Raw genomic sequence first — 25096 nt, forward strand, 5'->3', positions numbered from 1 at the left:
TTGTAATGTTTTGTGTGACTTCTGTATTATTTAATAGATTACTTTCCTTGTAATTTATGAGTGTGTGTATAAACAGATTTATTCTGTATGTATGAACGAAGCTAAATAAATTGCCTCAGAACCTCACATATAAATGACAAATCCCTAAATGTCTAATTCCTTACTTTGCAATAACACTGCTGTGCATTTGTAATGTTTTGTCTGACTTCTGGATTACATTTGAGGTTTCTATGGAGAGAAAACAGAATCACTGGATTTGTGTGTGTGTAATACTTGGTTTGTAACTTGTGTCTTTGGACGAACATATTCGAAAGTAAATGTGAATACACAATTACATGTACACAAAGTAATGTATTGTATTGTTACAAATCAGGTATCACACACACACAAATCCAGTGAGTCTGTTTTCTACCTATAAATTTCTTTGTAATTTATAAGTCTGTGCATTAACATAGATTAATTTTTCATAAAAATAATGTGAAGGCCATAGTTAGACTTGACATAAAAAAGTGTCATATGAACATTGTTTAAATTACACTAAATTGAGTATATTTCTTTCTTTTTATTTTAACATTTTTTTCCCTCTCTTAGCTGTTTGTTTTTCTTGGAATGTATTCTTAATTCTTTCTAATTACAGCCTATTTATTTTCTCAGGATGTCAGCCGAGAAGCAGTAAAAGAGGACTGAAGTAATCGCTTCAAGATTGTCCATCCCAATGTAACACCATTGCAACACAGGACAACAAAGACCCTGTGTATGGGTGAGTCATCATTGAGGGGCCAAAAGTTCTGGAGGACTGCATAAGTGTGACAAACGCTTGCATTCTCCTCATTGGTGTCATCTACACGTATGCTGTCAACTTAGGTTGCCCAATGAAATTGAAATATGCATTTGAATTCTTTTTAAATTGTACACTGCTCTACTTTTCTGGTTGATGTTGATCTCTGTACTTCCTTCTTGCATCTACTAGACTTATGTTTATTTGCACTGTTTTGAAATTTGCTAACAAGACATTAAGGCCGTGTCTATGTGCAATATTATGTAGATGTTTTATTTATGCAACTTCTAATGTTAAATAAAAATGGGTTTCAAATAATCCTTAAGCTGCAAATATGTGTTTTGGGAAAATATAGAATTATATTGAATCGAATAGTAAATATATGTACTTAATTAAATTATTGTTAACTAATATATCATTTATAAACATAACTTAATAATGACATAGAATATAACAAAGTAAAAATTAGTAAGATCCACAAAGAAACAGCAACATTTTAGGTTTTGTAATTGGATGCAATAGTAATAATCTGAGTGAAATTTACTTGTGTATTTTTCATGAACAATAAGTGGTTCTAGTAAATTTTACTTTACAATTGCCTTAGTACTATTTACAAGCATTTTCTGTGTGGAAAAACTATTGCTTTAAGTAAATAAATCACACTCCAAATTATTTTCAGTGCATGTTAGAAAATCCAAGCAGTCAGGGAATGCAGCAAAAGAAGATGCTCCGGCATCCTCTCTCTCAACCCCCCCCCCCCCCCCCCCCCCCACACACACACACCCACACACACGAGGACATCCATCTTCTGTCACGCTTTCATAACTCCTAACCTTGACATCTAAACCTTGACCTCCATTTATGCCCGAAAACTGCCCAACAGAAAGGAAATGACGTATCCTCACCCCTCCGCCCCATCTAAAAAAGGATGGTGGTACACAAGTGGTCCTAACAAAATATTAAAAGGGGATAGGGTGCACGGCGCATGTGCACACCAAAGCTGAGCTTTCAAGTCAAAAGCTCGTGCCCGTGTGGATCCGGTGGACATCAACCCGCGCTTCGTGACACGCAGCATCTGCTCGCGCGCAGTGCCGTTTTTTTTTTTTTTACCGCAGTGCATCTGCAGCGTCCTCTGCGCGCGCGCGGCTGATTCACGCGGAACCGAGCTGCGCGCGGACGCTTGTATTTCCATCCCTGGTTGCGGTCATTTTGCTATGAGCGCGCGAGCGGAACGTCGCCGCTACGCGCACGGGGTCGTTAGATAAGCGATTGTTTTCGTCCGGACAGGCCGGGAGGCCCACCTTAATTAAACCGACAGGTTCGGTTCTGAACGCGCAGCGGTGCTGATGCACCGGGTGCTGAGGGATGTTGTTGTGATCCACGTGAGCATCAGGACCTCAGGGACGAGTTTCATCGATCTCAGGATCTGCGTCAATCGTGAGTCTGATACCTGGATTGAGCCAAAGACCTGAACCAGCTGGATTCTGAGGAAGACGACTGTGAGGAAGGCCTATGCACAAACTCAGCCACGTGCATGTTTAGTCTTCTGCTGCAGATCAGCGGTTTTCCTCCTCAAAGCTGTGCAAATATCGCTTTATTAAAGCTGTCCAGTTTATGAGCCTCATAAATCCTCAAGCTGTCCTCTTACCTGGAGACATGGCACCTGTGCACCTGCTGCTCCTTGCTCTCCTCTGCCCCCTGATCGGTGAGTTCAGCTGCTCCTCTGCAGCCCTAAGTGTTTGTGGCCCTCCTGCTGACCTGCAGTAACGCCTGTCTCTTTGGAAACTGCAGACCACTGCGATGGCGCCTGTGCAGAAGTGGACTCTGACACAGAGGCCGTGGTGGGCCGTGGCTTCAAGCTGGGCTGCATCTCCTGCAAGAGGAGGAGCGAGGTGGAGGCGTTCGCCACTGTGGAGTGGTATTTCAGACCCACAGGAGAGGCTGACTTTGTTCAGGTGAGTGCTGTTTAGTTTCTGAAGGGATTGTGGATCTCCATGAAGCTGCAGATGTTTCTCTCAGGAGAAAAGGTGTTTCAGACATTTGGGGGCTTTTTTTTTGGTTCCAGATGACCTAAAACACCAAATCATGATTACTCAAAGATCACAAGAACCCCTTAAAGACCCTCTCCAATCCTCCTTTGGTGAAGGCGGGTTGTGGTTTGTGGAGCTTGTGGCTTGCCGATTGTAGCTTCTACCGCCCTGCTAAAAGCTGTATTTGTCCGTCTGCTCCTTATTTACAACAATTTGAATAAAGAAATATTCAAAAATGAATTTTAAGCTGAATTTTCTTTATAAATGTCATCCATTGTGATGAAAATGCAACAAGAACATGTTGAAAGCATTAAAATGTGATTTTCATTTGAGTGGGTCTTTAATATTGGTGGTTATCTGGGAACAACAGATTACATAAAAGATGTAACCCCTGAAATTATGAGTAGTTTGACTAAAAGGAAACTTTCAGCAGGACCAGACCTGCTTAAGGCCATTTATACTCCTCTCATTACATCTGACTTTATGTCAATTTCCTCCTGATCCTCCTCTACCATCCACATCTTCTGTCATCCACCTCAGCACCAAAAGCAGAACCTTCAGCTTCTGGTGTAATGGGACCCTAAATAGGTCATCTATCCATCAAAAAAAACACATGCAGACAGTCAACCCTGCATGGGTCACTTTAGACCCACATGTAAAACATGGATCTGGTCTGTAAGGAGCAAGAAGAACCCATGCATGAACAGGAAACACATAGAAAGGACCAAAATGAGAATTGAACCAAGAACCTTCCAGCTGTGAGCTACTGCTCGTCATCCTTGTGAAGTTACTGTTTATGCTTCTGCTACTTAACACTACAACCAAAGTATTAAAGACCCATTCCAATGAACATGTTGGGGTTTTTAACTCAAAGTTGCAGCATTTTTTGCATGATGGAGAACACTAGGATTAAAATAACATTTCGGAGTATTTCTTTATTTAAACCGTTGTGAATCAGGAGCAAACGAAAAAAAAGCTGTTAGAAAAAGTTTGTAGCTGTGATCTAGAAGCTACTATCAGCAGGCCTTAAGGTCCCTGCTCCGCTCCATTCTGATGCATCCACTTGTAGACAAATAGATCCATGTACGTCTTTGTTTTCCTCGTTTGAGGAATCTGGCTCAAAACTGTGCGGCTGGATAGGTGTGAGAGGCTGTAAGTTAGAGGGGGTGTGCAAAAACAGATGGGTGAGAGGAAGTGGGAGCAGGGTTCCTCCGTGCCAACAGTTCCGCCCACGCCTCAGAGAAGTGAATTTCTACTGAACTAATGTTACTCTGCAGAAACTATGTCCTAGAAAAGGTCACAGGTTTTGGGATTTTGGCTAAAGACAGCATCATCACAATTAAAAGACCACTGGGGACACTTTGAAAATAGATCAAAAGGCGATTAGATTGGGTCTTTAATGAAAATCTCATTATAAGTGTTTCTCTTAAATTTGAAAAACACCCTCCTCCTACTCCTCCTCCGCTCAGTCTCATCTTTGCAGTTTTTGTTTTAAATGCTTTGGAATGTGTTTTGTGTATGTGCTGTGCTATCCAAACAAACCCATCTTTTTCTTTAGCTGTTACAAAATTTTCCTAATTGTGATAAAAGCCCTGTTCTAAAATAATGCTTCACAGACGGGCAGAGATGGAGAAAACACAAACATTCAGTCTCTCCTTTTTCAGTTGAGGCATTTATTTCCTAACAAGCGGGGAGTGCTGCTTCCTATTTATTGTTGACATCAGAGTCTCATTGTAGCAACTGTGTCACAGAAAAAACTAAATGGGCTAGTGACCAGAAGACTGAAATTCGACTCAGTGTCAGGAAACTGAAGTTGTTTTTTGGTGTGGTGCAGTTTATTTACAGTGATGGACAATAATGAAGAAAGACAATACATGGCCATTCATAGATATATACAATATTACTTCAAAGGTTAATGTTTTCGCATTCACAAAAGTCATTACCGTTGTAGCATGTGTTTGAGTCCAGCAACTTTTAGTTGCACCATAGAAAACAAAAACACAAAAAACCAACCCGCCCGCAGTGCAGTGGAAGGTAAGTGCACTGGGAAGCATGAATTCAGTTTGTATGATATAGTCCATTAAGGCAATGGTGTGGGCATAAGCTGGGTCAGAGGCCTTTTTTTTCATCTGGACTACTAAGAGCCCTCTACTGGCTTGGCGGGAGGATGGTTCTTCTGATGGTTCTGGTTCCAGGGTCTAGCTCACCATCTTGGACCTGGCCTGGGTAACGGGACCAGAGTCTCAATTAATTCTACGTTTTCTTCACATCAACAAGCAAAAAAAAAAATTGTATGTAGCTCATCTAAAAAAAAAATCGTTACTGGGGCCTTAAACAGAAGGTTTGGGCAGCGAGTGTCCAGTGAGCAGAGCAGAGAGCAGCTGATCAGGCGACGGTGTCGGCGACGTAGTGAAGAGAGTCTGGGAGAGGAGCTGAACAGGCGGAGGACGTTTTGTGTCCTGGTTCAACTGAGCTATCCCCACTGGTGAGGGCTGCTGACCATGAGTCGGAGGACTCTGCGCAGGACGAGCTCAGTCAAGCTCAAGCTGTTCGAACCCAACGGCGCCGGATGCCGTCCAATTGCTGCCACCGCTGTGGAGAACCAGGACATTTTGCCAGAGACTGTCCGGCACCCAGTCCTTGATCCAGACCCCAGGCCCTTCAGGGAAACACCAGTGGGGTGAGGCAGTAAGGGGATCCTCACCCCAAACCACAACACCCCTCGGAACCATCACTCCAGTGGTAGGTCGCTGTGGCCCAACATGTGGATTATATTTGGACTGTTCCATTGGTGGCCAGCCCTGCAGTGGGTTGGTGGACACAGGGTCCACCATCTGTCTTGTTAAATAGGGACCGTTACCAGGCTCTCTCCCAGAGGGTTGGGTTCATACTGAGACTGCACTGCTCACAGTGACAGGTGAGCGAACCATCGTGTCAGGGAAAAAATTGTTATCGGTGGCAGTTGGGGCTATTAAGTCTAAACATGAGTTTTGGCTGGCTGACATCCAAGATGACTGCATTATAGGGCTTGACCTCCTTGGTCGCTGGGGGGCATACGTTGATGTCCCACAATCCTCACTGCATAGACACTGAGGTCTTACAACTGCGGTCCGGAAGAGGCCACAAGGAGGTTGCAACAGAGCAATGCAGCACAACACAGCAAACCTGCAAGAAAACAGCGTCACCATCGGCGCCCACAGAAACACCAAAGAAGCCATGGAGTTCAAATTGTTGCAACCATCCCTTCTCTAACCACTGCTCCATCCCCTGAAACAGTTGCAGCGATTAAAGATATGGAGGATCACACCAACACTCACCTCAGCAGGACACAGAAGGAGCAGCTTGGGTGCTTACTCCAAGAGTTTTGGGACATCTTTGCTGCTCGTGAAGAGGACTGCACTAGAACAGGTCTGGTCCAGCACCACATTGACACTGGTGAGGCTAATCCAATCCGCCTTCGCCCTCAGCGTCTGCCGCTAGCAAAGTGCCAGGGCTGCACCAGTGGTCATGGTCCGCAAGAAAGGCGGAGGGTGGCGTCCATGTGTGGACCACAGGCTCCTCAATGCAGTGACTCGAAAAGACTCCTATCTCTTGCCCCGCATTGATGACGCACTGGACTATGTGACTGGCTCATGTTGGTTCAGCTCATTGGATTTACGCAGCGGGTTCTGGCAGGTGGAGCTGGCACCAGAGGCCCGGCCCAAAACAGCATTTACCATTGGCCAAGGACTATGGCAGTTTAAAGTAATGCCATTTAGGCTACTTTTGAGAGGCTTATGGAACAGGTTCTTAAAGACATCCCCAGCACACGCTGCGTAGTATACCTGGATGACTTGCTGGTCCATGCCCACAACTTCACAGTAGCGGTCCACAATCTGCGTGAAGTATTTGTAGCCATTCGCCAGGCTGGGCTACAACTAAACCCAGCCAAGTGCACCCTTTTGGCCCGCCAAACACATTTCCTAGGTCATGTCATCAGCGAGAGTGGAGTGGCAACTGACCCTGCTAAGGTCGCCGCAGTGAGACCATCAAACACCTCAGAGCTACGAAGCTCTCTTGGCTTGGCTTCTTACTACCGCCGCTTCATAAAGGATTTTGCCACCATTGCCAACTCCTTGTCGGTTGACAGACAAAGGCAAGCGTTTTGAATGGTCTGAGGGGTGCGCAGCAGCCTTTCAGCGGCTAAAGTCTGCCCTTGCTGATGCTCCTGTACTGTCCTGACCTTGGTCAGCCGTTCACTTTGGACACTGATGCAAGCATTGTGGGGGTAGGAGCTGTACTCTCCCAGCAGGACGAAACTTGTGAACAGGTTGTGGCCTACTAAGCTGCAGCTTAAGTCGGCCCGAGAGAAACTACTGCATCACCAGACGGGAGTTCCTGGCTGTAATTTTGGCGGTGAGGCACTTTCGGCCATACCTCCTTGGCAGAAAGTTCCGGCTACGAAGTGACCATGCCAGCCTAACCTGGACGTTAAACTTTAAACAGCCTGAGGGCCAGGTGGCAAGGTGGTTGGAGATCCTGCAAGAATATGATTTTGAGGCCCAGCATCGCCCAGGACGTCAACACAGCAATGCTGATGCTCTCTCCAGGCATCCCTGCTTCACTGATGAGTGTCGCCATTGCCTTCGCCAAGAGCAACGAGAACTGGGACCCTTGGCAGCTGCAGCCTATCCAGCTGTCACCATCCCTGAAAGGGAACCATTTTCTACAGAACAGCTCAAAGAGCAGCAAAAGGCTGACCAGGTGCTGGCCGAGGTGAGGGGCTGGCTGGAGACCCAGAGGCAACCCGACTGGCAAGCTGTGTCTTTCCAAGGACCAGGGGCCTCATTTATAAATGTTGCGTACGCACAAAAGAAGGCGTACGCCACTCTCTACGCAATAGTTGAGATTTATAAAAAGCAAACTTGACGAGAAAATGTGCGGTCCTCCACGCAAGCTCTGACCCAGGCGTACGCACAAAAACGGGTGAAATGAGAAACGGTGACACCGTCGGCAGATGGAAGAAACACGTGAAAGTGAAAATGACAATACTGCCTCTCATAAATAACATGAAGACTTCACAAAGCAAGTCCCAGCCCCAGAGCTGAAAATATTGCACTCCCAGTGGGGCAGTCTGGAGCTGCACAACGACGTACTCTACAGGTGGTGGTGGGCACCAGGGGCCTCATTTATAAAACTTTGCGTAGGATTTGCGTCAGAAGTGGCGTACGGATGAAACATAGGACGTGCGTACGCACAGAAATATTCGGATTTATTAAACCGTGCGCACGCACATCCTATGCATCTTTCCCTTTATAAATCACAACCGATTCTAAATGCAGCGCAGCTTTTGCGGCTTCATGACACGCCCATAGTTGCCCATAAATAGTCCGTGAAACGCCCACAAATTAATATTCATGGCTTGCTAAATCATGGCAAACACAGAAGGGAAATCAAAAAAACGTAACTTCACTCAATGTGAAGTAGAAGTTATCGTTGGCGAGGTGGAAAAGAGGATAAAACGTTGTTTGGAGGGCCCAGTGTGGGCATTACTAATGCCAAAAAGGCACGTAAGCGGCAAACGGTGGCAGACGCCGAAAATGCTGTAGCCTCACAACCTGGGACCGTGGCCGAAATGAAAAAGAAATAAAAGAAATGATCGGACATCAAAGTCGAGGCAAAAAAACGTCTAGTGCTGCATCGGCAGAGTGTGTCCGCCACGTGGGGGGGTGGGGGGGGGACCGGAGCTGACCCCTCTTGATGAGAAACTGGCCGCTATTATTGGGGAATCCCTATTAAGTCCCCCTTATCGGCGTCCTCCTCCGCCTCAGTCACCTGACTGAGACGGAGGGGACGCCGACGCGCCAGGGTCAGGCTGACACAGGTAAGAGAAATAATTCAAATGAATGCAGTCAAGTCACATGTATGCAGGCTACACAATTACAGATTATTAATATAGAACAATTTTATTTTAGTTGCTGGGTGTTCCAGCGGGGCCAGTGGTTACGATGCTGCAGCTGAGCAGCCGTCTGGACCCAGCGTCTCCACGGCACGCGGCTCTCAACCCTCCAGCAGTGGGCGCGTCCTCACCGATGCAGTCCTTGAAATGCAGAGGGAAGTCAGTAGTTCAATCAGAGAGGTGGCCAAGGAGTTGGGCGAAATCAAGATCGCCCTGACTGAAATAAACTGCACGATGAGGAAATTCTTAAATAAATAATATTTTCCACACCTCTTTTTCTTTACAAGCGACGCATCACTTCCAAACGCTGGCGCACAGCAGCAGCAAATGGCTCAAATGCGTGGGGATGGGGTTCAGGGTCGGGGCCAACACAGCAATCAGCGCCAGGGGGTAGAGGCACGTTTTTAAGCTGTGCCACATTGTGTAGCACAGCACATGCCAGCACGATTTGGCACACACTGTCACTTTCACGTGTTTCTTCCATCTGCCGACGGTGTCGCCGTTTCTCATTTCACCCGTTTTTGTGCGTACGCCTGGGTCAGAGCTTGCGTGAAGGACCGCACATTTTCCCGTCAAGTTTGCTTTTTATAAATCTCAACTATTGCGTAGTGAGTGGCGTACGCCTTCTTTTGTGCGTACGCAACGTTTATAAATGAGGCCCCAGGTGCAGGTTTTGACCGTGTTCAACTCCTACTGCCCCGCAACCTTCGCCAAGAGGTCCTCCATTGGATTCATGTTGCAGCCGGGGCGGGGCATTTTGGAAACAACAAAACAGTGCGACGGCTCAGACCCCAGTTTTAATATTTGGTTGAAAACTCTGTTGGCAATGACAGCCTGAAGTCTTGAACTCATGGACATCACCAGATGCTGGGTTTTCTCCTTCTGAATGCTCTGCCAGGCCTTTACTGCAGCGGCTTTCAGTTGCTGTTTGTTTGTGGGCCTTTCTGTCTGAAGTTTAGTCTTCAACAAGTGAAATGCTGCTCAATTGGGTTAAGATCAGGTGACTGACTTGGCCATTCAAGAATATTCTACTTCTTTCCTTTAATAAACCCCTGAGTTCCTTTGGCTGTACGTTTTGGGTCGTTGTCCATCTGTATTATGAAACACCGCCCAATCAGTTTGGCTGCATTCACCTGGATCAGCGCAGACAGTATGTCTCTGAACACCTCAGAATTCATTGGGCTGCTTCTGTCCTGTGTCACATCATCAATAAACACTAGTGTCCCAGTGCCACTAGCAGCCATGCACGCCCAGACCATCACACTGCCTCCACAGTGTTTTACTGATGATGTAGTGTGCTTTGGATCCTGAGCTTCTCCACGCCTTCTCCATACTTTTCTCTTCCATCATTCTGGTAGAGGTTGATTTTGGTTTCATCTGTCCAAAGAATGTTTTTCCAGAACTGTGCTGGCTTTTTTAGATGCTTTTTAGCAAAGTCCAATCTAGCTTTCCTATTCTTGAGGCTTATGAGTGGCTTGCATCTCACAGTGTTCCCTCTGTATCTACTTTCATGCAGTCTCCTTTTTATGGTAGACTTGGATATTGATACGCCTTCCTCCTGGAGAGTGTTGTTCACTTGGTTGGCTGTTGTGAACGGGTTCCTCTTCACCATGGAAATGATTCTGCAATCATCCACCACTGTTGTCTTCCGTGGACGTCCAGGTCTTTTTGCGTTGCTGAGTTCACCAGTGCTTTCTTTCTTTCTCAGGATGTACCACACTGTTGATTTTGCCCTCGTAATACTGTAACAATTTCTTGCATGGTTTTGTTCTGTTTTCTCAGCTTAATGATGGCTCCTTTTACCTGCATTGAGAGCTCCTTTGACCGCATGTTGTCTGTTCAAATCTTCAAAATGCAAGCACGAGTCCTCTAATCAACTCCAGGTCTTTTATCTGCTTCCCTCATAATGACATAGCAAGGGAATTGTCCACACCTGCCCATGCAATAGCATGGAAGTCAATTGTCCAATTAATTACGAGCCCATGAAATAAAGGGATTGTGTTTAAAAAAATGCTTTAGTTTTTCACATTTTTATGCAATCTTTTTGTTCAACCAATGGAATAAAAGCTGAAAGTCTGCACTTCAATGGCATCTGAGTTGTTTTATTTAACATGCATCGCAGTAATGTACAGAAACTAAATTAGAAAAAATGTGTCTCTGTCCAAATATTTATGGTCCTGAATGTATTTTTTAATAAATATTAAGCAATAAATCTCCGGTGGGGGGGACGTTATATTATAATGCCCAGCAAATGCTGATGGTATCATCAAGATCAAGTGAGTGAAGCTTAACAGGTTTCATTTATGAGCTTTTGATACATAAAATAGAATAGCTCTATTGTTATTGAACAAATACAATTAACTGCAGCATCATCTCCCTTTGTGCAAAAGAATGCAAAAACAAGATATGTTAAAAGTAATAATAAGGTGGTAATTTCTATCTGCATATATGTGACTCTAGATCTACAGCTACAACGAGGGCGTCGCCACCATCGAACACATCGACTTCTCTGAGCGCATCGACTGGAACGGGAGTAAGAGGAGCAATGACATCCAGGATGCCTCCATCTACCTGCTGAACGTCACCTTTAACGACTCGGGCACCTACCAGTGCTTCTTATATCGCACCCTCAGCTACGACAACAACTTTCAGAAAAGAGTTATCGTGGGCAAGGTGGTCCACTTGACGGTGGTGGCTAAAGGTACGATGATATCATCTTAAAGGTCACTGAGGTTTGAGTCTGTGGGATTTGCTGGAGATCTTTCTGGAGAGCCAACTTCTTACAAGCTCTGAGTCTTGTCACAGGTTTCCACTAAACCTGCAGAGATGCTGCAGTTGAGCACTCTGATGATGGATTAGGTCCTGAGAGTTTAGTGCTTCCAGAAAAACTACCAGTATATCAAGCCAAAGCTCTTTCATCAACTTTCATTTTGCTCGACAGACACTCTGGAGGCTCTGAGGTGATGTGAGCTGGAGAAAAACCTAAAAGTTGATTCAAGGGCTTTAGGACAAGAGCGTTAATAAGAGCATGACTTCATCTGTTTTCTGCACAAAAAGCAGAGAATCAACTCAGGCCTTTTCATACTAAAGGATGATGGGAAATAAAATAAAAAAGTACGACCAATATTAAGCAGCCTCTCAAAACATACCTATTTAATCAAAAATCAAAACAGACCGAGGAGGGAACACTGTCTTCCTTCTCTGGAAAAGAGTTGGCTCATCAGGAATGAACTCTGGTGGTTCGTGACCAACCTATGGCTTTCAGACCAATTGTTTGTGCAGATATGTATATAGTTTTATTGCATTACATCTGAGAGGCTGGATGAGTAATCTACACCTATTTAGTGTGGTGTTCTTGATTATTATGCGGGTGGACTCTACATAAATCTCACTACTTATCACAGTTCAGTCAGATACAGACATTGCAGCTACTGTTTTTATGAAGACACATCTACATTCTTGTTTGAGTCAAAGGTCAACATTCAGTCCCTGTTTTGTAAAGTTTCTTCTGTAACGTCCATGACTGATTTTTCTCTGTGCAGCCACCAGGGGAACAGCGTCCATTGTGTCAGAGGTTATGATGTATGTGTCCATCATCGGCCTGCAGGTCTGGCTCCTCATAGAGATGATATACTGCTACAGGAAGATAGCAGCGGCGGGTGAAGAAGCGCTTCGAGAGGCGGCGTAAGTGACTGCTGCAGCTAAATGATCATTGTCCACACAAGGTCTGTCATGTTTTGAAGGGTTTGGCTAATTTTGCTTTTTGTTCTGTTTCTTTCAGGAATGCGGAATATCTAGCAATAGCTTCAGAGAGCAAAGATAACTGTGCGGGGGTGCAAGTCGGAGAATAGCACAGGTAAAAACGGATCCTGAACCTTTGCATTACACGCCCACACAAGTGTCTGAAGCCTGGTCAGCTCTCAGAAGTGAGGCAACACCAAAGAACTTTTGCTGAAGTGGTCCTGAAGAGATTTCATGTACAGAAACCGAACTTTCTCTCAGACTTTGACGCAGCATTCTCACCCTAAAGACCAAAACAGCAGAACATGAAGATCTAAGAAACGCGTCTGTGGTGGACTGTTTCTGACCAACATCAAAGACTTGTGGAACAAAGGTTTTTGTCAGGTGCAGAGGTGGAAGGCTAATAGTATGGGACCTTTTCTGGAGAAAGAAGCATTAGATTCTCAAATGTGTCACAGCTTGAGGAAAGGATCTGATCTATGAGCAGAGATGGTCAACAAACTCATAAATCGATGTTTAGAACTTTGATTGGGGACGTCTGTCTTCTTTAAAAGCACCGAGCTGCTGAAATGTTTACAAGATGGTGCTTTCATCATAAACCTTATGGAGGGAGCTAACATTTCAAGGCTCAAATGCTCACACACTCAACAACAGAGTACCTGATCTGGTTCCACAGGATTTCTGATCTTAATGACTAGCTAGATGGATTGAAGCTCTCTTGGTTTGTCTCCAGGCTTTCTCCATGGACTGAACACCTCCTTCCAGACTCTGACCAGCATGGCAATTGCCTGGGCCGATTCTTCCACCTCACCTCTAGCACCTCCAGGCAGACAGCATGGTACCAGCGAGCCCTGTACATACGCTCTGCCTGTCCAAGCATGTTCTGCACTTATGTAAGCAAACATTATGCATCGATGAGCCACACCGTCAGACACAGGCACAGTGGATATTGACGGTTCAAGACAGACTTTCTACAGCATCCCCCCCCCCGATGTAAAAGACACCCACCACACGTCCTGTGCTCCCATTGATTGTCTCTATGATAGGATGTTTTGGAGTGTATTTCCAGTACTGATAGATGTATAATGAGTGACAAATAAAAAAACTTAGAAAACGAGGGGAAGGCTCTCTGTCATGCTCTACTGTCACTTTAAGCTCACAAAAAAACGCAGACCCACCCACACATCTGGTGGATGTTAACATTTTATTTTCACAAATCAAACTCAATCTGTAGCAGAAGGTGGCTGCGCCAGGCCTCAGTATAAACGCTGGAATGGCACAAACATCTGCATAGGACTAACAACCACCCCCATCCTCTCCTACAGCTGTAAAACACAGTCGGTGTTGGGGTACGGCGGTAGGTTCAGCTGGTACTTCCTCTCCAGGCTGGGGGGCACGAAGCGACCCCCCAGGAAATGGTACCGGCCTCTGAACATGGATGCTGCTTTCTTCGGGGCGGTGAGGGAGATGAGAGTGTCTGGCTGCAGGCCATCGGCGGCGCCCTGCTCAACGTCCCAGCCTGGAAGAGAGAACAGGAGTCATCCGTGGCAGCCCCCACTTCGTTTCCTGGGGGTTGGGTGGGTCAATAGCCATTTTTCACTCATCTATTGTGAGATCTGCTCAGACCCGCAGCATCATTCCACAAATTAAATATTGATTAAACCGACAAAGACAATAAAGGCCTCACCTCCTCAGAATTGTTGCTTTTTACTAATAGTTTTCTAACTTTTCAAACATTTTTTAATATGATTACAAATTCCAGCCTTCAGTGTCCGCACATTAGCAGTCGTTAGGAAGGAGCTGACCTGACGGGATGTCGATGCTCGCGATGGGCACCGTGGTTTTTTTCAAGACATCCAGTATGGAGCCGAACGGCTCTCGCACAGAGCCCTTAAAGCTGAAGCCAAAGATGGCATCAATCACCAGGTTGTAAGCCTCGTCGATGACGTCCACCTGAGAAGACACGGAGTGTCTTCAGCTTTTAGGAAGCTTCTGCAGTGATATCAGAGGAGCAGGGCAACAACCTCCGGCATCTCTGTCAAGAAGGGGATCTCCATCTTCTGGCACTGCGTGGTCAGACCCTGGAACAGAGGCTTGTTGGGCCTTTTGGGGTACAGGATGGTGGGCTCATACCCCTGCAAACACAAACAGGAAGTGACTCGGCGAGTGTTAGCTGGCTTCTGTCGACTGAAGTTTGTTTTTTCTGAGGAGGGGTCTATTTTCATTCTATCTACTTTCCATTAATGCAGCTAATAAAAAAGGAAAACCAGCTTTAAGGCTCTGATCTTCACGCACCACAAACAAACTTTACTCACAAACAGCTTGAGGTGTCGGGCGCAGACCAGGCCGTCCCCCCCGTTGTTTCCTGGTCCACAGACCACCAGCAGAGTCGGTCTGGCTTTCGTCAGAGACGCAACAGGATACGCCTGCGACAAAAAGACATCTGCTGCAGAGCCACAGAACGTGCTAACACGTCGAGGGTTCGATTCTGCTGTCAGAGAGTAGCAAAGACTCAACACCTCCACGTCTATGATGATGTTAGCATGTTGTTGATAGACTATAAGCATGAAAATAGGAATCACTGAGGTGGTTGGATGAAAGCAGAGGCTTTAAAACTGATGGTCAGTTGGAGCTTTAATAGTCAGTTTCACTGGGAGGGCTTTTGTGGAAGTGTGTACCGCAGCTTCATTCCATTAATCTGGGAACAAACAACTGAGAACTTCTTAGTCTCTACTAATCCATGACTCTCCACTGTGTTTTTTCTGCAAGAATGGCAGTGTTACTGACAAAAAAGGAGGACAAGTACCTTTTGTTTTTGATGGTAAGTTAAGGTTTAGTAAAGTAGGATCTAGATGACTAACTGGTATTAACCCGCCAACAAATACTGACCAATATAAGCATTCACTGGTCTGATGAAGACTTTCTTTAAAAAACTTGCCAGCAATCATCTGTCAGGAAAAAGTCCCTCTCCTTGCAGCTCTGTGCCAGACTTCAAAATAAAAGCCTGAGCCAAGTCTCACCCGTGCGACGGCTGTGGCACAGCTTAGTCCAGCTAACTCCATCAGCTGGTCCACACTGAAGCCATACTCACTGAAGAGCTCCTCGTCAATGTGTTGAGCCTCCTCCTGCCTGTCAGGAGACGGGACTCGAGTTATTCTCATGAAGTCTGAGTATTACCCTCCCCAGCTTGTCAGTCCTCACCCAAGATACTTAATGCTGTGGGCCATCGTGGATGCTGCTCTGCTGCCCAAACACTCCTTATGGTGGTCAGCTGCAGCGGAAAGAGAGCATGTCCCAGCCTGGGAGAAGGAAGCTGCCACTCGGGAGGTCACCAGGAAGCCGATCCCAAACAGAGCCCGAACATTCAACATCCAGGTGGGTGCAGGTTCCTGTGCAGAGAGGAAGAGGAGGTGATGGTCAGGATGAGCAGCAAGTCTGAATGGGAAGGCAATGACACAATAATCCTGATTTTTCTGTCCATGAAGGCTGGTGGGTGGCCTCTGTATATCCTATAGGTCATCGATCCTTGGTAGAGCCTTACTAAATGCAAAGTAAAATTTGTAATATAGTGCTAAATGTGTTACATACACAGATGAACATTAACTAAAGACGAAGATGTTTCTTTATACTTTGCTGCAGATTCTAGAAAGATTGCAAAAAATACACATGTTTCAGTGTTCATGTAAAAATCGTTTGTCATGAAAAATCTTTAATTTTGTAATAGTAAAGTTATTTACTAGTTAGAATATCCTGTTTAAGTGCATACTCTGAATGCAATTACGTCTGGTCATAACAGGCTCAAATGTTCTGATCTTAAGATTTGTTATTGTCTTTTTTTCTTTCAGGAGATAAACTGACTCAAAAAGTAGTCAAGCATTCGTACCTGTGTGGTGTTTAATAAACTAGGTAAGCACAAATGATTAAAATTGAAACAAGTAATAATATACCAGTTATCCCATTACTGCCAAAAATGTTTGTGACCCTGTTAACATGCCCAGAATATGTGTCTACTGGTTGATTCTTCTTTAGCTTTATTCGTTGTTAAGAGATAAACAAAACAAATCCTATATTTGAAAGACATAATAAAATGTGTTGTTATGTTTTGATTTGGAGCTGGTTTGCGCTCATTTTCGGCATGTCAGGTTGCGACATTTATGTTCGATTTACGGTTTTTGGGTTAGCTGTTAGAAAACATCAGAGTGCTCTGCAAGATTCCGGTTTTGACCGAATGTTTTAACGAAACTTACCGAGTCTAAAGGTTTGCCTTATTAACAAGCAAGCTCACATCAGCCCTTCCACAGTGAGACTGACAGCAAATTGGGAAGGTTTGTTTGAAGGTCTGAAGCCGCCTGCTGCGAGCGTACCCGGAACTTCCGCCTTAAAAAAAAACTTCACAACAAAGCCTGTTTAAACATCAAAATAAAAGACCATTCAAAGGCCAAATGAAAAGAGTTTAACGTCGGGGTGATTTCAGGGTTTATGATTATTGATGACGAAAGGATCACATTTGTGGGATTAATACGCATGCAGGATTTAATAGCAATGTGAGCAGCACCTCCAACTACTTCACCAGCAGAGGGCGCTGCTGCTTAAGACAATCTTGGCCTAAATGTTAAAAATGAAAAATTACAAAATAAACAGTTTTGTGCCAGTTTAAGGGAAGTGTATATTGTAACAAAACATCTATGTCAAATAAAAACATTTATTTTAATGTTTCAAAAATATTTTTTAAACTTAAACCCCCAAAAGCTTTTCATTTTCTGCTTAAAATATATTTTATTTTTCGTTAAATGTTTTCGCTTTACTTTGTATATAACTTTCAAAAAGTTATGAAAAATTGTATAAAACTAAGAAGCATAATTGCAAAAACACTGAAAAGTTTTGATTAAGTAATTGTCTATGTATTAATATGATTCTTCAGAATTTCATTTGTTTGCAACAAATCTTCTACTAATTTTTGAAAATGAAATATGACAAAAAATCTTTTAGTTTACTTTTTTTCTCTTTTATTTTGCTTGGTTTTTTTATAATTTCTTTTTGTTTGCTGTATAGGCTATATGATGTTATCAGTTATATCAGATTGGAAAGGCACGAGCTGCAATCCAATGCAGTGCAGAAACAGAAATAAAACAGCTTTCTGTAAAACCTTTATTACTCAGTAAAGTATAAAGTATGTCCCATATGTTTGTGTATGCTATCAACTTTTAAGATAAACTTAGTTTTTAAGAATAATGACAACATTCAAGCAAAAAAAAAAAAACACATGGATTTTTTTACAAAAAAAGTCGAGGTAAAAAATAATCTGCACTTGCTGTTTTCATGCATAACTAAAAAAATATTGAAAGTTTTAATGCATGCATTCCTTGTTTATAATCATATAAAGCTGACAGATAAAAAAAAGAGGAAGGATGAAGATGCAGGACTTCACATGATGGGGCAGCTCTCCACTCTGGGTCCAGTCTGAAACAAAAATGTCAGTTGGCTAAATTAGAACTCCAGAAGATTTCAATAGGACATTTTCAAATAATTTATTTGGTTTGAAACTTTATTTAATAGGTTCATTTTCAACTGTAAAAATCTTCATTTTTCTGATTCAAAGTAGTAAAAGCAAATAACTTGAAATGTGAAAGTTTTTTTTTGGTGTCTGTAATTAAAGTCAAAGCTGCTTTTTCCACCAAAGGTCAAAGTTCAGGAGGCGGTGCCAAGCTTGAAAGATTAAACCATAAAGAATTGGTGTTTTGGGAATAACTACTTGTGTTTCTTGAATAAACTTGGTAACATAAATAAAAGACAGATGTTCTTTTTTTCTTAATATGTAATCTGTTAATCAGATGAAGTTGATAGACTTAAAAAACAATCATGCAGTGTAGCAAAATCTCTCTACAAATGTACAGATTGCGGGACTACGGATTCCAATCAAACTTCAACCGAGTCTGGACCCACCCTGCGCGGAGTGCTGCTGCTGAAGATATAGGAGGTGGGCAGCAGTGCCTCAGAGAGTCCCCCGCTGCGCACGGAGCGGGTGGAGGAGGAGGCGGAGCAACTGCTGGACTTGTCTGAGGGGAGGCCGCAGGAGCCGCACACCACTGTGCGGCTGCGCAGGTTGTACTCACCGTCCCCACAGGTGCTGTGTGCCACCTGCTAGAGAAAATATGCACACATAACATCAGCAGCAGGAACTTCAGCAATTATTACTCTGTCACTGCTATGATGCCAGATTAGTCTCATAATTTGGAAATGCACACAATCTTATTCACAAATATTCATGCTTTAAGTTCTTTCTTTTTTTCATAGCTCTGCTATAACTACAATTTTTTTTGCGTATGTACATATTTATATATATATATGTGTATGTGCAAATATTTCTTAGTTATATTGAATATAGGTACTTCACATTTCCTGTATATATTTGTCAGTACTAAAAACCTAAATGAGTCATTGTCTCTTTATTCTGTTTTTCTGCAACATGAGCTAATGGGCTTTAGTTGAGTTGAGTTTTCATAAAATATTTATGAAAACGTTTTTGCATTGCCCAAAAAAATATTGTACCTCTACCTCTGTGCTATTCTATTCTATTCTATTCTATTCTATTCTATTCTATTCTATTCTATTCTATTCTATTCTACTCTACTCTACTCTACTCTACTCTACTCTACTCTACTCTACTCTACTCTACTCTATTCTATTCTATTCTACTCTACTCTACTCTACTCTACTCTACTCTACTCTACTCTACTCTACTCTACTCTATTCTATTCTATTCTATTCTATTCTATTCTATTCTATTCTATTTTATTCTACTCTACTCTACTCTATTCTACTCTATTCTATTCTATTCTACTCTACTCTACTCTATTCTACTCTATTCTACTCTACTCTACTCTACTCTATTCTACTCTATTCTATTCTACTCTACTCTACTCTACTCTACTCTACTCTACTCTATTCTACTCTACTCTACTCTACTCTACTCTACTCTACTCTACTCTACTCTACTCTACTCTACTCTACTCTATTCTACTCTACTCTACTCTACTCTACTCTACCTTTACTCTACTCTACTCAACTCTATTCTATTCTATTCTATTCTATGTTTATGTCAGTTATTTTAGAACATTTAAAACATTCAGTTTTAATTACAATTTAAATGGATTCAAAGGAGGAACAATAGATCAGATTCAGGTTTTTCTTGTCCTTTGTTTGTCATGAAGCTTTCATTTTTAAATGAGCAAGCTTCTAGATTAATGTTGGGTAAATTTGACCCTTAATGCATCAAATGACAAAAAGTTATGTTTAACTCCCATTGATATGATATGGAATTTTTAAACCCACCATGTTGTCGTCTTCATCTTCAAAGTGTGTGTAGGTGACCTTTCTCATCGCCATCTCCTATAAAAAGAACGTTTTGACTTCAGACGACAGTAACTTGAGTTGTGATTGTCTGTGTTGTGTTATTGGTTGAATGTACCTCCCCACTGGCACTGATCAGGGTGGTTTGGAACTGGTCTCCAGTGCCCCATGAAGGCTGAGACTTCCACACCAGATCTGAAGGAGGATTATGTGATCCGCCTGCATTTGAGGCCCAGATCTGAGCGCAGATGGGACAGGTGAGGTCAGGAAACTGCAGCTAAGCTGTGGCTTTGTTAGGAGATTAAAGACAGTACAAACCGTGACCCTTTGACCCGCCTTCAGGGTGAATTTAGCTGGAAACTTAAAGAGGATGGGAGTGCCGGATCCCACCTGGCGCCTCACCTGCCAGCTCCCCAGATTCTGGTCCTTAAACAAAACAAAATGGCCATCAGTTGTTTCTATTGTGTCAATTTCTCACATTCAAAAGGACAGACTACATCGGCCCATCGTCTCACCTCATCGGCTTTGTTGCTAAGTCTCACATACTTCCCATCTAGGTCCACCTCGTCCACTGTGACGCGCCCGCTCGCCGAAGCCTGCTGGGTGATGCGAGTGCGGGCCAGTGCTCCACCTCCATAGCTGGAGGCCTCACTGTCGGCTTCGTTGGGGCGGCGTCTCTTAGCGGGCGAGCTCTGAGCACTGCTGTGGACTGAGCGGCCCACTGAAGAACGACTTCCTGTCACTCTAGTGGGAGGGGGGCTGGGGGACAGACGCAGCCTGCAAGGGTGAAGATGAAAAAGATGATTCAGTTACCGGAGGAGAAGAAAATACACTTTTACTTCCTGCTCAGGGCTGGTTTGAAAATCCGAAATGACTTAAAAACATGTGATAACATGTAAAAGCAAAGAAGACGCCCAGTTTTTCCCCCTCAAATTTCTTTTTTTGTGGAAGTTAATGCATGCATTTCAATTTCTTGGATGCCCCCTAATGGGAAGTTTTGAAATGTAGAAAGAAAACCAATGAAATTGGGAAACTACCAAAGTCTGAGTTTTTTTTTTTTTTTTTTATATCATAACTATTAAAAACCACCAATCCCAAGAAAAAAAGCTATATTTGCCACAGCAAACAGAGACTTTGCAGGCTTTTTTTTCACAGAAATATGTGATCATGACTGAAAAGGCTGGAGGACATCTGCAGATGTTTGGTGTACGATCAGAACTGATAAAGAAGTGACCAGACTTGAAGAAATGCAGTTTCAAAACCAATGAGGCCTAACGGGAACTTTGTTCACTTAAAATCAGAAGCTCCTTACATTTGCAGGTGATTACAATAATCAAAATTAAGCAGGATATTGAGTCAAAAGAACTCTGCAGTGGTTAACATCTGCTGCTCCCTGTTTTTGCCACCAGTCCTCCTTAAACAAACCTTTCCTCCTCTCCCTCCAGAAGTTTCCTATAAGCGCAGATCTCCATATCCAGAGCCAGCTTAACATCCAGGAGCTCCTGATACTCATCCAGCTGCTGCTGCATCCGTTGCCTCATGTCTGCCATTTCTCTCTCCTTGTCAGCCAGCAGGCGCCGGGTGGAGTCACGTTCCCGTGTCAGAGCGTCCTCTAGGTCTCTGATCTTCGCCTCGCGAGCTGCCAGCTGCATCAGACAGAACCGGCTCAGTAAAGATCAGTCGCATCTCAGTCTTTTAATAAAAAGTTTATTTTACTGCATGTAATCAAAAATAAAGGTTACGTTCAAGAAAAAACAATGTAGGCAAATATCACAAATACTCGCTTTGTTCAGAGAGATTGTGTGGATTACATGAACTGCAGGAGGCTCTCTTGGAGCTGCCTTGGTTCTGTTGGGGTTCTGCTGGGTCCTGCTCACCTGTTTCTGCAGCTGGCTCAGCTGGGCCGACGTGGACTCCAGACGAGTCCGTATCTGCTGCAGCTCCTCGTGGGCCGCTCCCACCAAGTGACTGCTCCTGTCTGCCGACTGTCGAGCACTTTCCAGCTGGAACAGAAACCAGAATGTCCTTCATCATGCATCAAGAGCATGGAAAAGGGAGGTCCACATTTGTCTTGAATCTAGAGCGGCACCTTTGCGTTGTACGTCTTCTCAATCTCCTCTTTGTACAATTGAATCTGTAGCTCATGCTGGCTGCGCATTTCTACCAGCGCCTCTGCCAGTTTACTCTCAAAGTCCTGCTGCTGACCGTTGTTCATCTCCACCATACGAGACTCATGGCGCCGCTTTGTCTCCTGCAGTTCCTGTTAAAGTTAAAGGTTCACCATATATATGTTAGTCTATGGGGTCTTCATCCAAACGATTTTATGAGCAGATTTGTCTGACCTCAGAATGGAGGTTCTTCTGAAACTCCAGCTCCTCTTTCAGGGTCTGTATGCGGTTTTCTCCATCCACCCTCCTCAGCATCTCATCCTGGAGCTGCTTCCTGGCATCACCCAGACCGGTGTCCAGCTGAGACACAAGTGAATTGAAAATTACATCGAAGGCTCACAAGTCATCAACAGAGCTTCATCTGAAGACAAGAACCTGAATTGTTCAAATCCAAGTCTCCAGGAGGAGGAAGGCAGGGACAAATGTGAATTGGATGCTTAGAATCACTTAAAGACACGGAAAACTGCAACTTAATGAGCAGATGAGGTTACCTTGGAAACCTGCGCCTTCAGGTCCCGGTTTTCTACCTCCAGGTTTCTCTTCTCCCCTAAAGCTGTGGTCAAAGAGGCATCCTTGGAGTTCATCAGGGCTTCCAGATCTTTGAGCCTCTGCAGGGCTGCAGCCAGGTCTGACTCCTTTTTGGTGTTTCTGCAGAGACAGAAGTTCAGGATGCATCTTCAGAACTGACAGAGAGAGCTGAGGAGTAAAAATAGCGCTGGAGGTTTCTTTTGCATGATTTAAAAATAGATCCCTGTGAGAAGGAAGCCTGGGGGAAACAGGAATGAGGGGAAAGACCTTGCTGTGGATGACTCAGAGACCACAAAGTTTTGTCCTGTAGATCTGGTAACTACAGACATTGGGGTTTAGTGGAGTCGCTACCATGGAAACAACTTTGCCAACCACACAGACCAACATTATGGAAAATAATGGGAGCACCCACTGAGACGATGCCACGTACTGTGTCAACAGATCACTGTGGTAGTGGGAGGGGAAGGAAAGAGTTAGTCATCAGGCTTTGGATGTAACAGCATAGGAACAAGTCTAAGTCCAGGGAGGGGCCCAGCAAACTCACAAACTCCAGTTATTAGGAGCCGATGAGTCACCGGTGCTGCAGTGAGTTACATGAGTGAGATCTCAGCAGGGCAGTCATACATGCTTTCACCCATGGGCAAACAGAGCCTGAAAGTGTAAAACTTTTGAGTCAGGATTGTTCTTGACCTCTCCTTCAAAATGTTGAAATCCTGTTTCAACTTTAAACACAGAGAAACAAGAGTCTGGGTGTAATTAGGAAATCCAAGCACTGTCACGTGATTAGGCCGTTTTTAGCCTAAATCAAAAAGCCTGAGTTGTTTTTTGTAGGACTTAATTTCTGCAGAATGCCAGTTATTCATTACAAATTTACCTGAGTTGTGGGTGGGACACTTGGTGGAGCTTGCTCCCCTTCCTCTCCCCCTTTGCTAAAGGCTCTCTTTTTTTCACATTCTCCTGCCAGCTTCAACCCCTTGACACCCCCAACCTAACATTTTTGGTGCAAAATAAACTGCGATCAAAATTGGAGTTATCCAGCCGTACATTTTTGAGCTTGATGGCAGCTTGGACAAGAGAAATGAAGACGTACATGATTCGATAAATTAGAAAGGACTGGAGAAGAGTCGCAGTTGCCCGCCCAGCATATTTTCTACGTCACAAATACAATCTTTATCGAACTTGCTTGCTCCTGGTTCGCAAGGATTTGCTTAAAGAAATCCTCAAAAACGCAATTTTGTGTATCCTCTATCATCAGAAAAATGCCACAAGAACATGGAAAAAAAACATGGTCTTAAACAGAACCCACCTGGCCTTCAGCTCCTTGTGGTCCTCCCGCAGTTTCCCCAGCTCCAGCTGCAGTCGAGCGCGCTCTTTGGCCACAGAGTCCAGCGTCTTGCGCGCGTCCGCCAGTTCTGCCTCGTAGGCGTTCTTCAGGCCAGTTAGTTCCCGGGTCACCTCGGTCTCCGACTCAGTGATGCGCACCCGCAAGCAGGCGTTCTCGGCCTCCAGCGAGCGCACCTTGTCGATGTAGACAGCCAGGCGGTCATTGAGGTTGGAGAGGTCCTCTTTCTCCTGCAGCCTGGTGATGCGGTTGGGGGACAGCGGCATGATGTTCGAGCCACGGGGAGTGTTCTTTGGTGTTGCCATTTTCACCTTCCAGCCTTTTGTTCTGGAAACATGCCAAAGCAGATACTTATTCATGACCTTTAATGGACATTTTACTGTCTGCACGCCTTTGTTCCTCAGATGAAATCTAACTTTTCTGAAGGAATTTTCAGCTGCTGACGGTAAAAATGTGCACATATTTCACAACAGAAATCCTCTCTGCTGCAGGATTGCAAATCAGACATCTTGGATTTAGCTTGACAGAATTGAATTAATTTGTATTAAAAAAAAACTGTTAAAAACATGTGTTGATTGAAGGAAAATTATGTGCTTGCATAAAAAGAAAATAATAATAAAAAAATAATAATCCAGAAAACCTTCTTAATTTTGTATTTAGATGAAAACCTAAACTCAGAAAAGTTGTTGGAAGGGTTCAGAACTTCACCTAAAAAACTCCCATCTGTCAGATTTACCTTTTTTTCAGAGGCGATTACAGGACAAGGAGGTTCTGCTGTTGTGATCTTTTCCCACTGGTTCCGTGATTCTTCTTCTGTGTGTTATGGGATGTGAGGAGTCTCCAAGCAGCTCAGTCTGGGACTGCAACGTCTGCAAGCCCGACGCACTGCCCTTGTAGGAAAGAATGAGATGGGAGGGAGAAGAGGCTGGCCCCGGGTCTGGCACCCGGTAGGTGCTTCTTCTGCAGAGGCACAGCAGTCCGAAGCAGTGAGTCACTCGGCCACAGCTCCATTTGATCATTCGTGGGATCACTGAACACTGACAGGATGAGTCACCCTCAATGTTCAACTCAAAGCTCTTTCTCCATCCACTAGACGTTATTGTCACAATAGTCCAAATTTCTTTATATGGCACAGAGGTAGGGAGGGGTCCACTGAGATGAGGACTTGGACTTCAATTGCACTTAAGCATGATGTCCAGAGACTTGTAACTTGTGGTCTAG

At 44.1% G+C, this 25096-nt stretch overlaps 3 protein-coding genes across 4 annotated transcripts; 1 reads left to right on the forward strand and 2 right to left on the reverse strand.

The window, feature by feature from the left end:
• Positions 1-1686: 1686 nt before the first annotated feature.
• LOC101159760 (sodium channel subunit beta-1) lies at positions 1687-13604 on the forward strand. The gene is made up of 6 exons (XM_020707240.1): positions 1687-2483; positions 2570-2733; positions 11207-11447; positions 12289-12430; positions 12528-12602; positions 13221-13604. The coding sequence occupies exons 1-5, from the start codon at positions 2393-2395 to the stop codon at positions 12595-12597; spliced, it is 708 nt and encodes a 235-aa protein (XP_020562899.1). The 5' UTR covers positions 1687-2392; the 3' UTR covers positions 12598-12602; positions 13221-13604.
• Positions 13605-13672: 68 nt separating this feature from the next.
• On the reverse strand, positions 13673-16882 carry naxe (NAD(P)HX epimerase). Its single transcript, XM_004074118.4, has 7 exons — positions 16735-16882; positions 15689-15876; positions 15508-15616; positions 14803-14913; positions 14512-14622; positions 14293-14440; positions 13673-14006 (listed from the first exon to the last, which is right to left on the reverse strand). The coding sequence occupies exons 2-7, from the start codon at positions 15856-15858 to the stop codon at positions 13807-13809; spliced, it is 849 nt and encodes a 282-aa protein (XP_004074166.1). The 5' UTR covers positions 15859-15876; positions 16735-16882; the 3' UTR covers positions 13673-13806.
• Positions 16883-17621: 739 nt separating this feature from the next.
• Positions 17622-24902, reverse strand: LOC101160250 (lamin-A). Of its 2 annotated transcripts, none has more exons than XM_011481093.3 (13): positions 24612-24902; positions 23840-24202; positions 22497-22653; positions 22180-22305; positions 21927-22097; positions 21715-21840; positions 21263-21483; positions 20353-20614; positions 20156-20263; positions 19956-20075; positions 19820-19876; positions 18431-18625; positions 17622-17947 (listed from the first exon to the last, which is right to left on the reverse strand). In XM_011481093.3, exons 2-13 carry the CDS (start codon positions 24178-24180, stop codon positions 17912-17914), a joined length of 1920 nt encoding a protein of 639 aa, XP_011479395.1. In that variant the 5' UTR covers positions 24181-24202; positions 24612-24902; the 3' UTR covers positions 17622-17911. The 2 variants fall into 2 exon arrangements, with proteins under 2 accessions (XP_011479395.1, XP_004074167.1); XM_004074119.4 differs by having other exon boundaries at positions 18431-18628; positions 24612-24896.
• Between the last annotated feature and the right edge of the window lie 194 nt (positions 24903-25096).

Source organism: Oryzias latipes, chromosome 11, assembly GCF_002234675.1.
Source record: "Oryzias latipes chromosome 11, ASM223467v1".
Classification (NCBI taxonomy): Eukaryota; Metazoa; Chordata; class Actinopteri; order Beloniformes; family Adrianichthyidae; genus Oryzias; species Oryzias latipes.

What these genes read in the sequence shown, in the direction of transcription:
- LOC101159760 (XM_020707240.1), top strand. Translation starts at nt 2,393, where the DNA reads ATGAGCCTCATAAATCCTCAAGCTGTCCTCTTACCTGGAGACATGGCA. An exon ending in CTTGACGGTGGTGGCTAAAG is followed by an intron (nt 11,448 to 12,288) that starts GTACGATGATAT and finishes TTCTCTGTGCAG; the next exon opens with CCACCAGGGGAACAGCGTCC. An exon ending in GAAGCGCTTCGAGAGGCGGC is followed by an intron (nt 12,431 to 12,527) that starts GTAAGTGACTGC and finishes TGTTTCTTTCAG; the next exon opens with GAATGCGGAATATCTAGCAA.
- naxe (XM_004074118.4), bottom strand. Translation starts at nt 15,858, where the DNA reads ATGTTGAATGTTCGGGCTCTGTTTGGGATCGGCTTCCTGGTGACCTCC. An exon ending in CACAGCATTAAGTATCTTGG is followed by an intron (nt 15,617 to 15,688) that starts GTGAGGACTGAC and finishes GTCTCCTGACAG; the next exon opens with GCAGGAGGAGGCTCAACACA. An exon ending in TCTTGACAGAGATGCCGGAG is followed by an intron (nt 14,441 to 14,511) that starts GTTGTTGCCCTG and finishes GTGTCTTCTCAG; the next exon opens with GTGGACGTCATCGACGAGGC.
- LOC101160250 (XM_004074119.4), bottom strand. Translation starts at nt 24,180, where the DNA reads ATGGCAACACCAAAGAACACTCCCCGTGGCTCGAACATCATGCCGCTG. An exon ending in TGATCAGTGCCAGTGGGGAG is followed by an intron (nt 19,877 to 19,955) that starts GTACATTCAACC and finishes TTCTTTTTATAG; the next exon opens with GAGATGGCGATGAGAAAGGT. An exon ending in GCAGCAGCACTCCGCGCAGG is followed by an intron (nt 17,948 to 18,430) that starts GTGGGTCCAGAC and finishes TTTTTGTTTCAG; the next exon opens with ACTGGACCCAGAGTGGAGAG.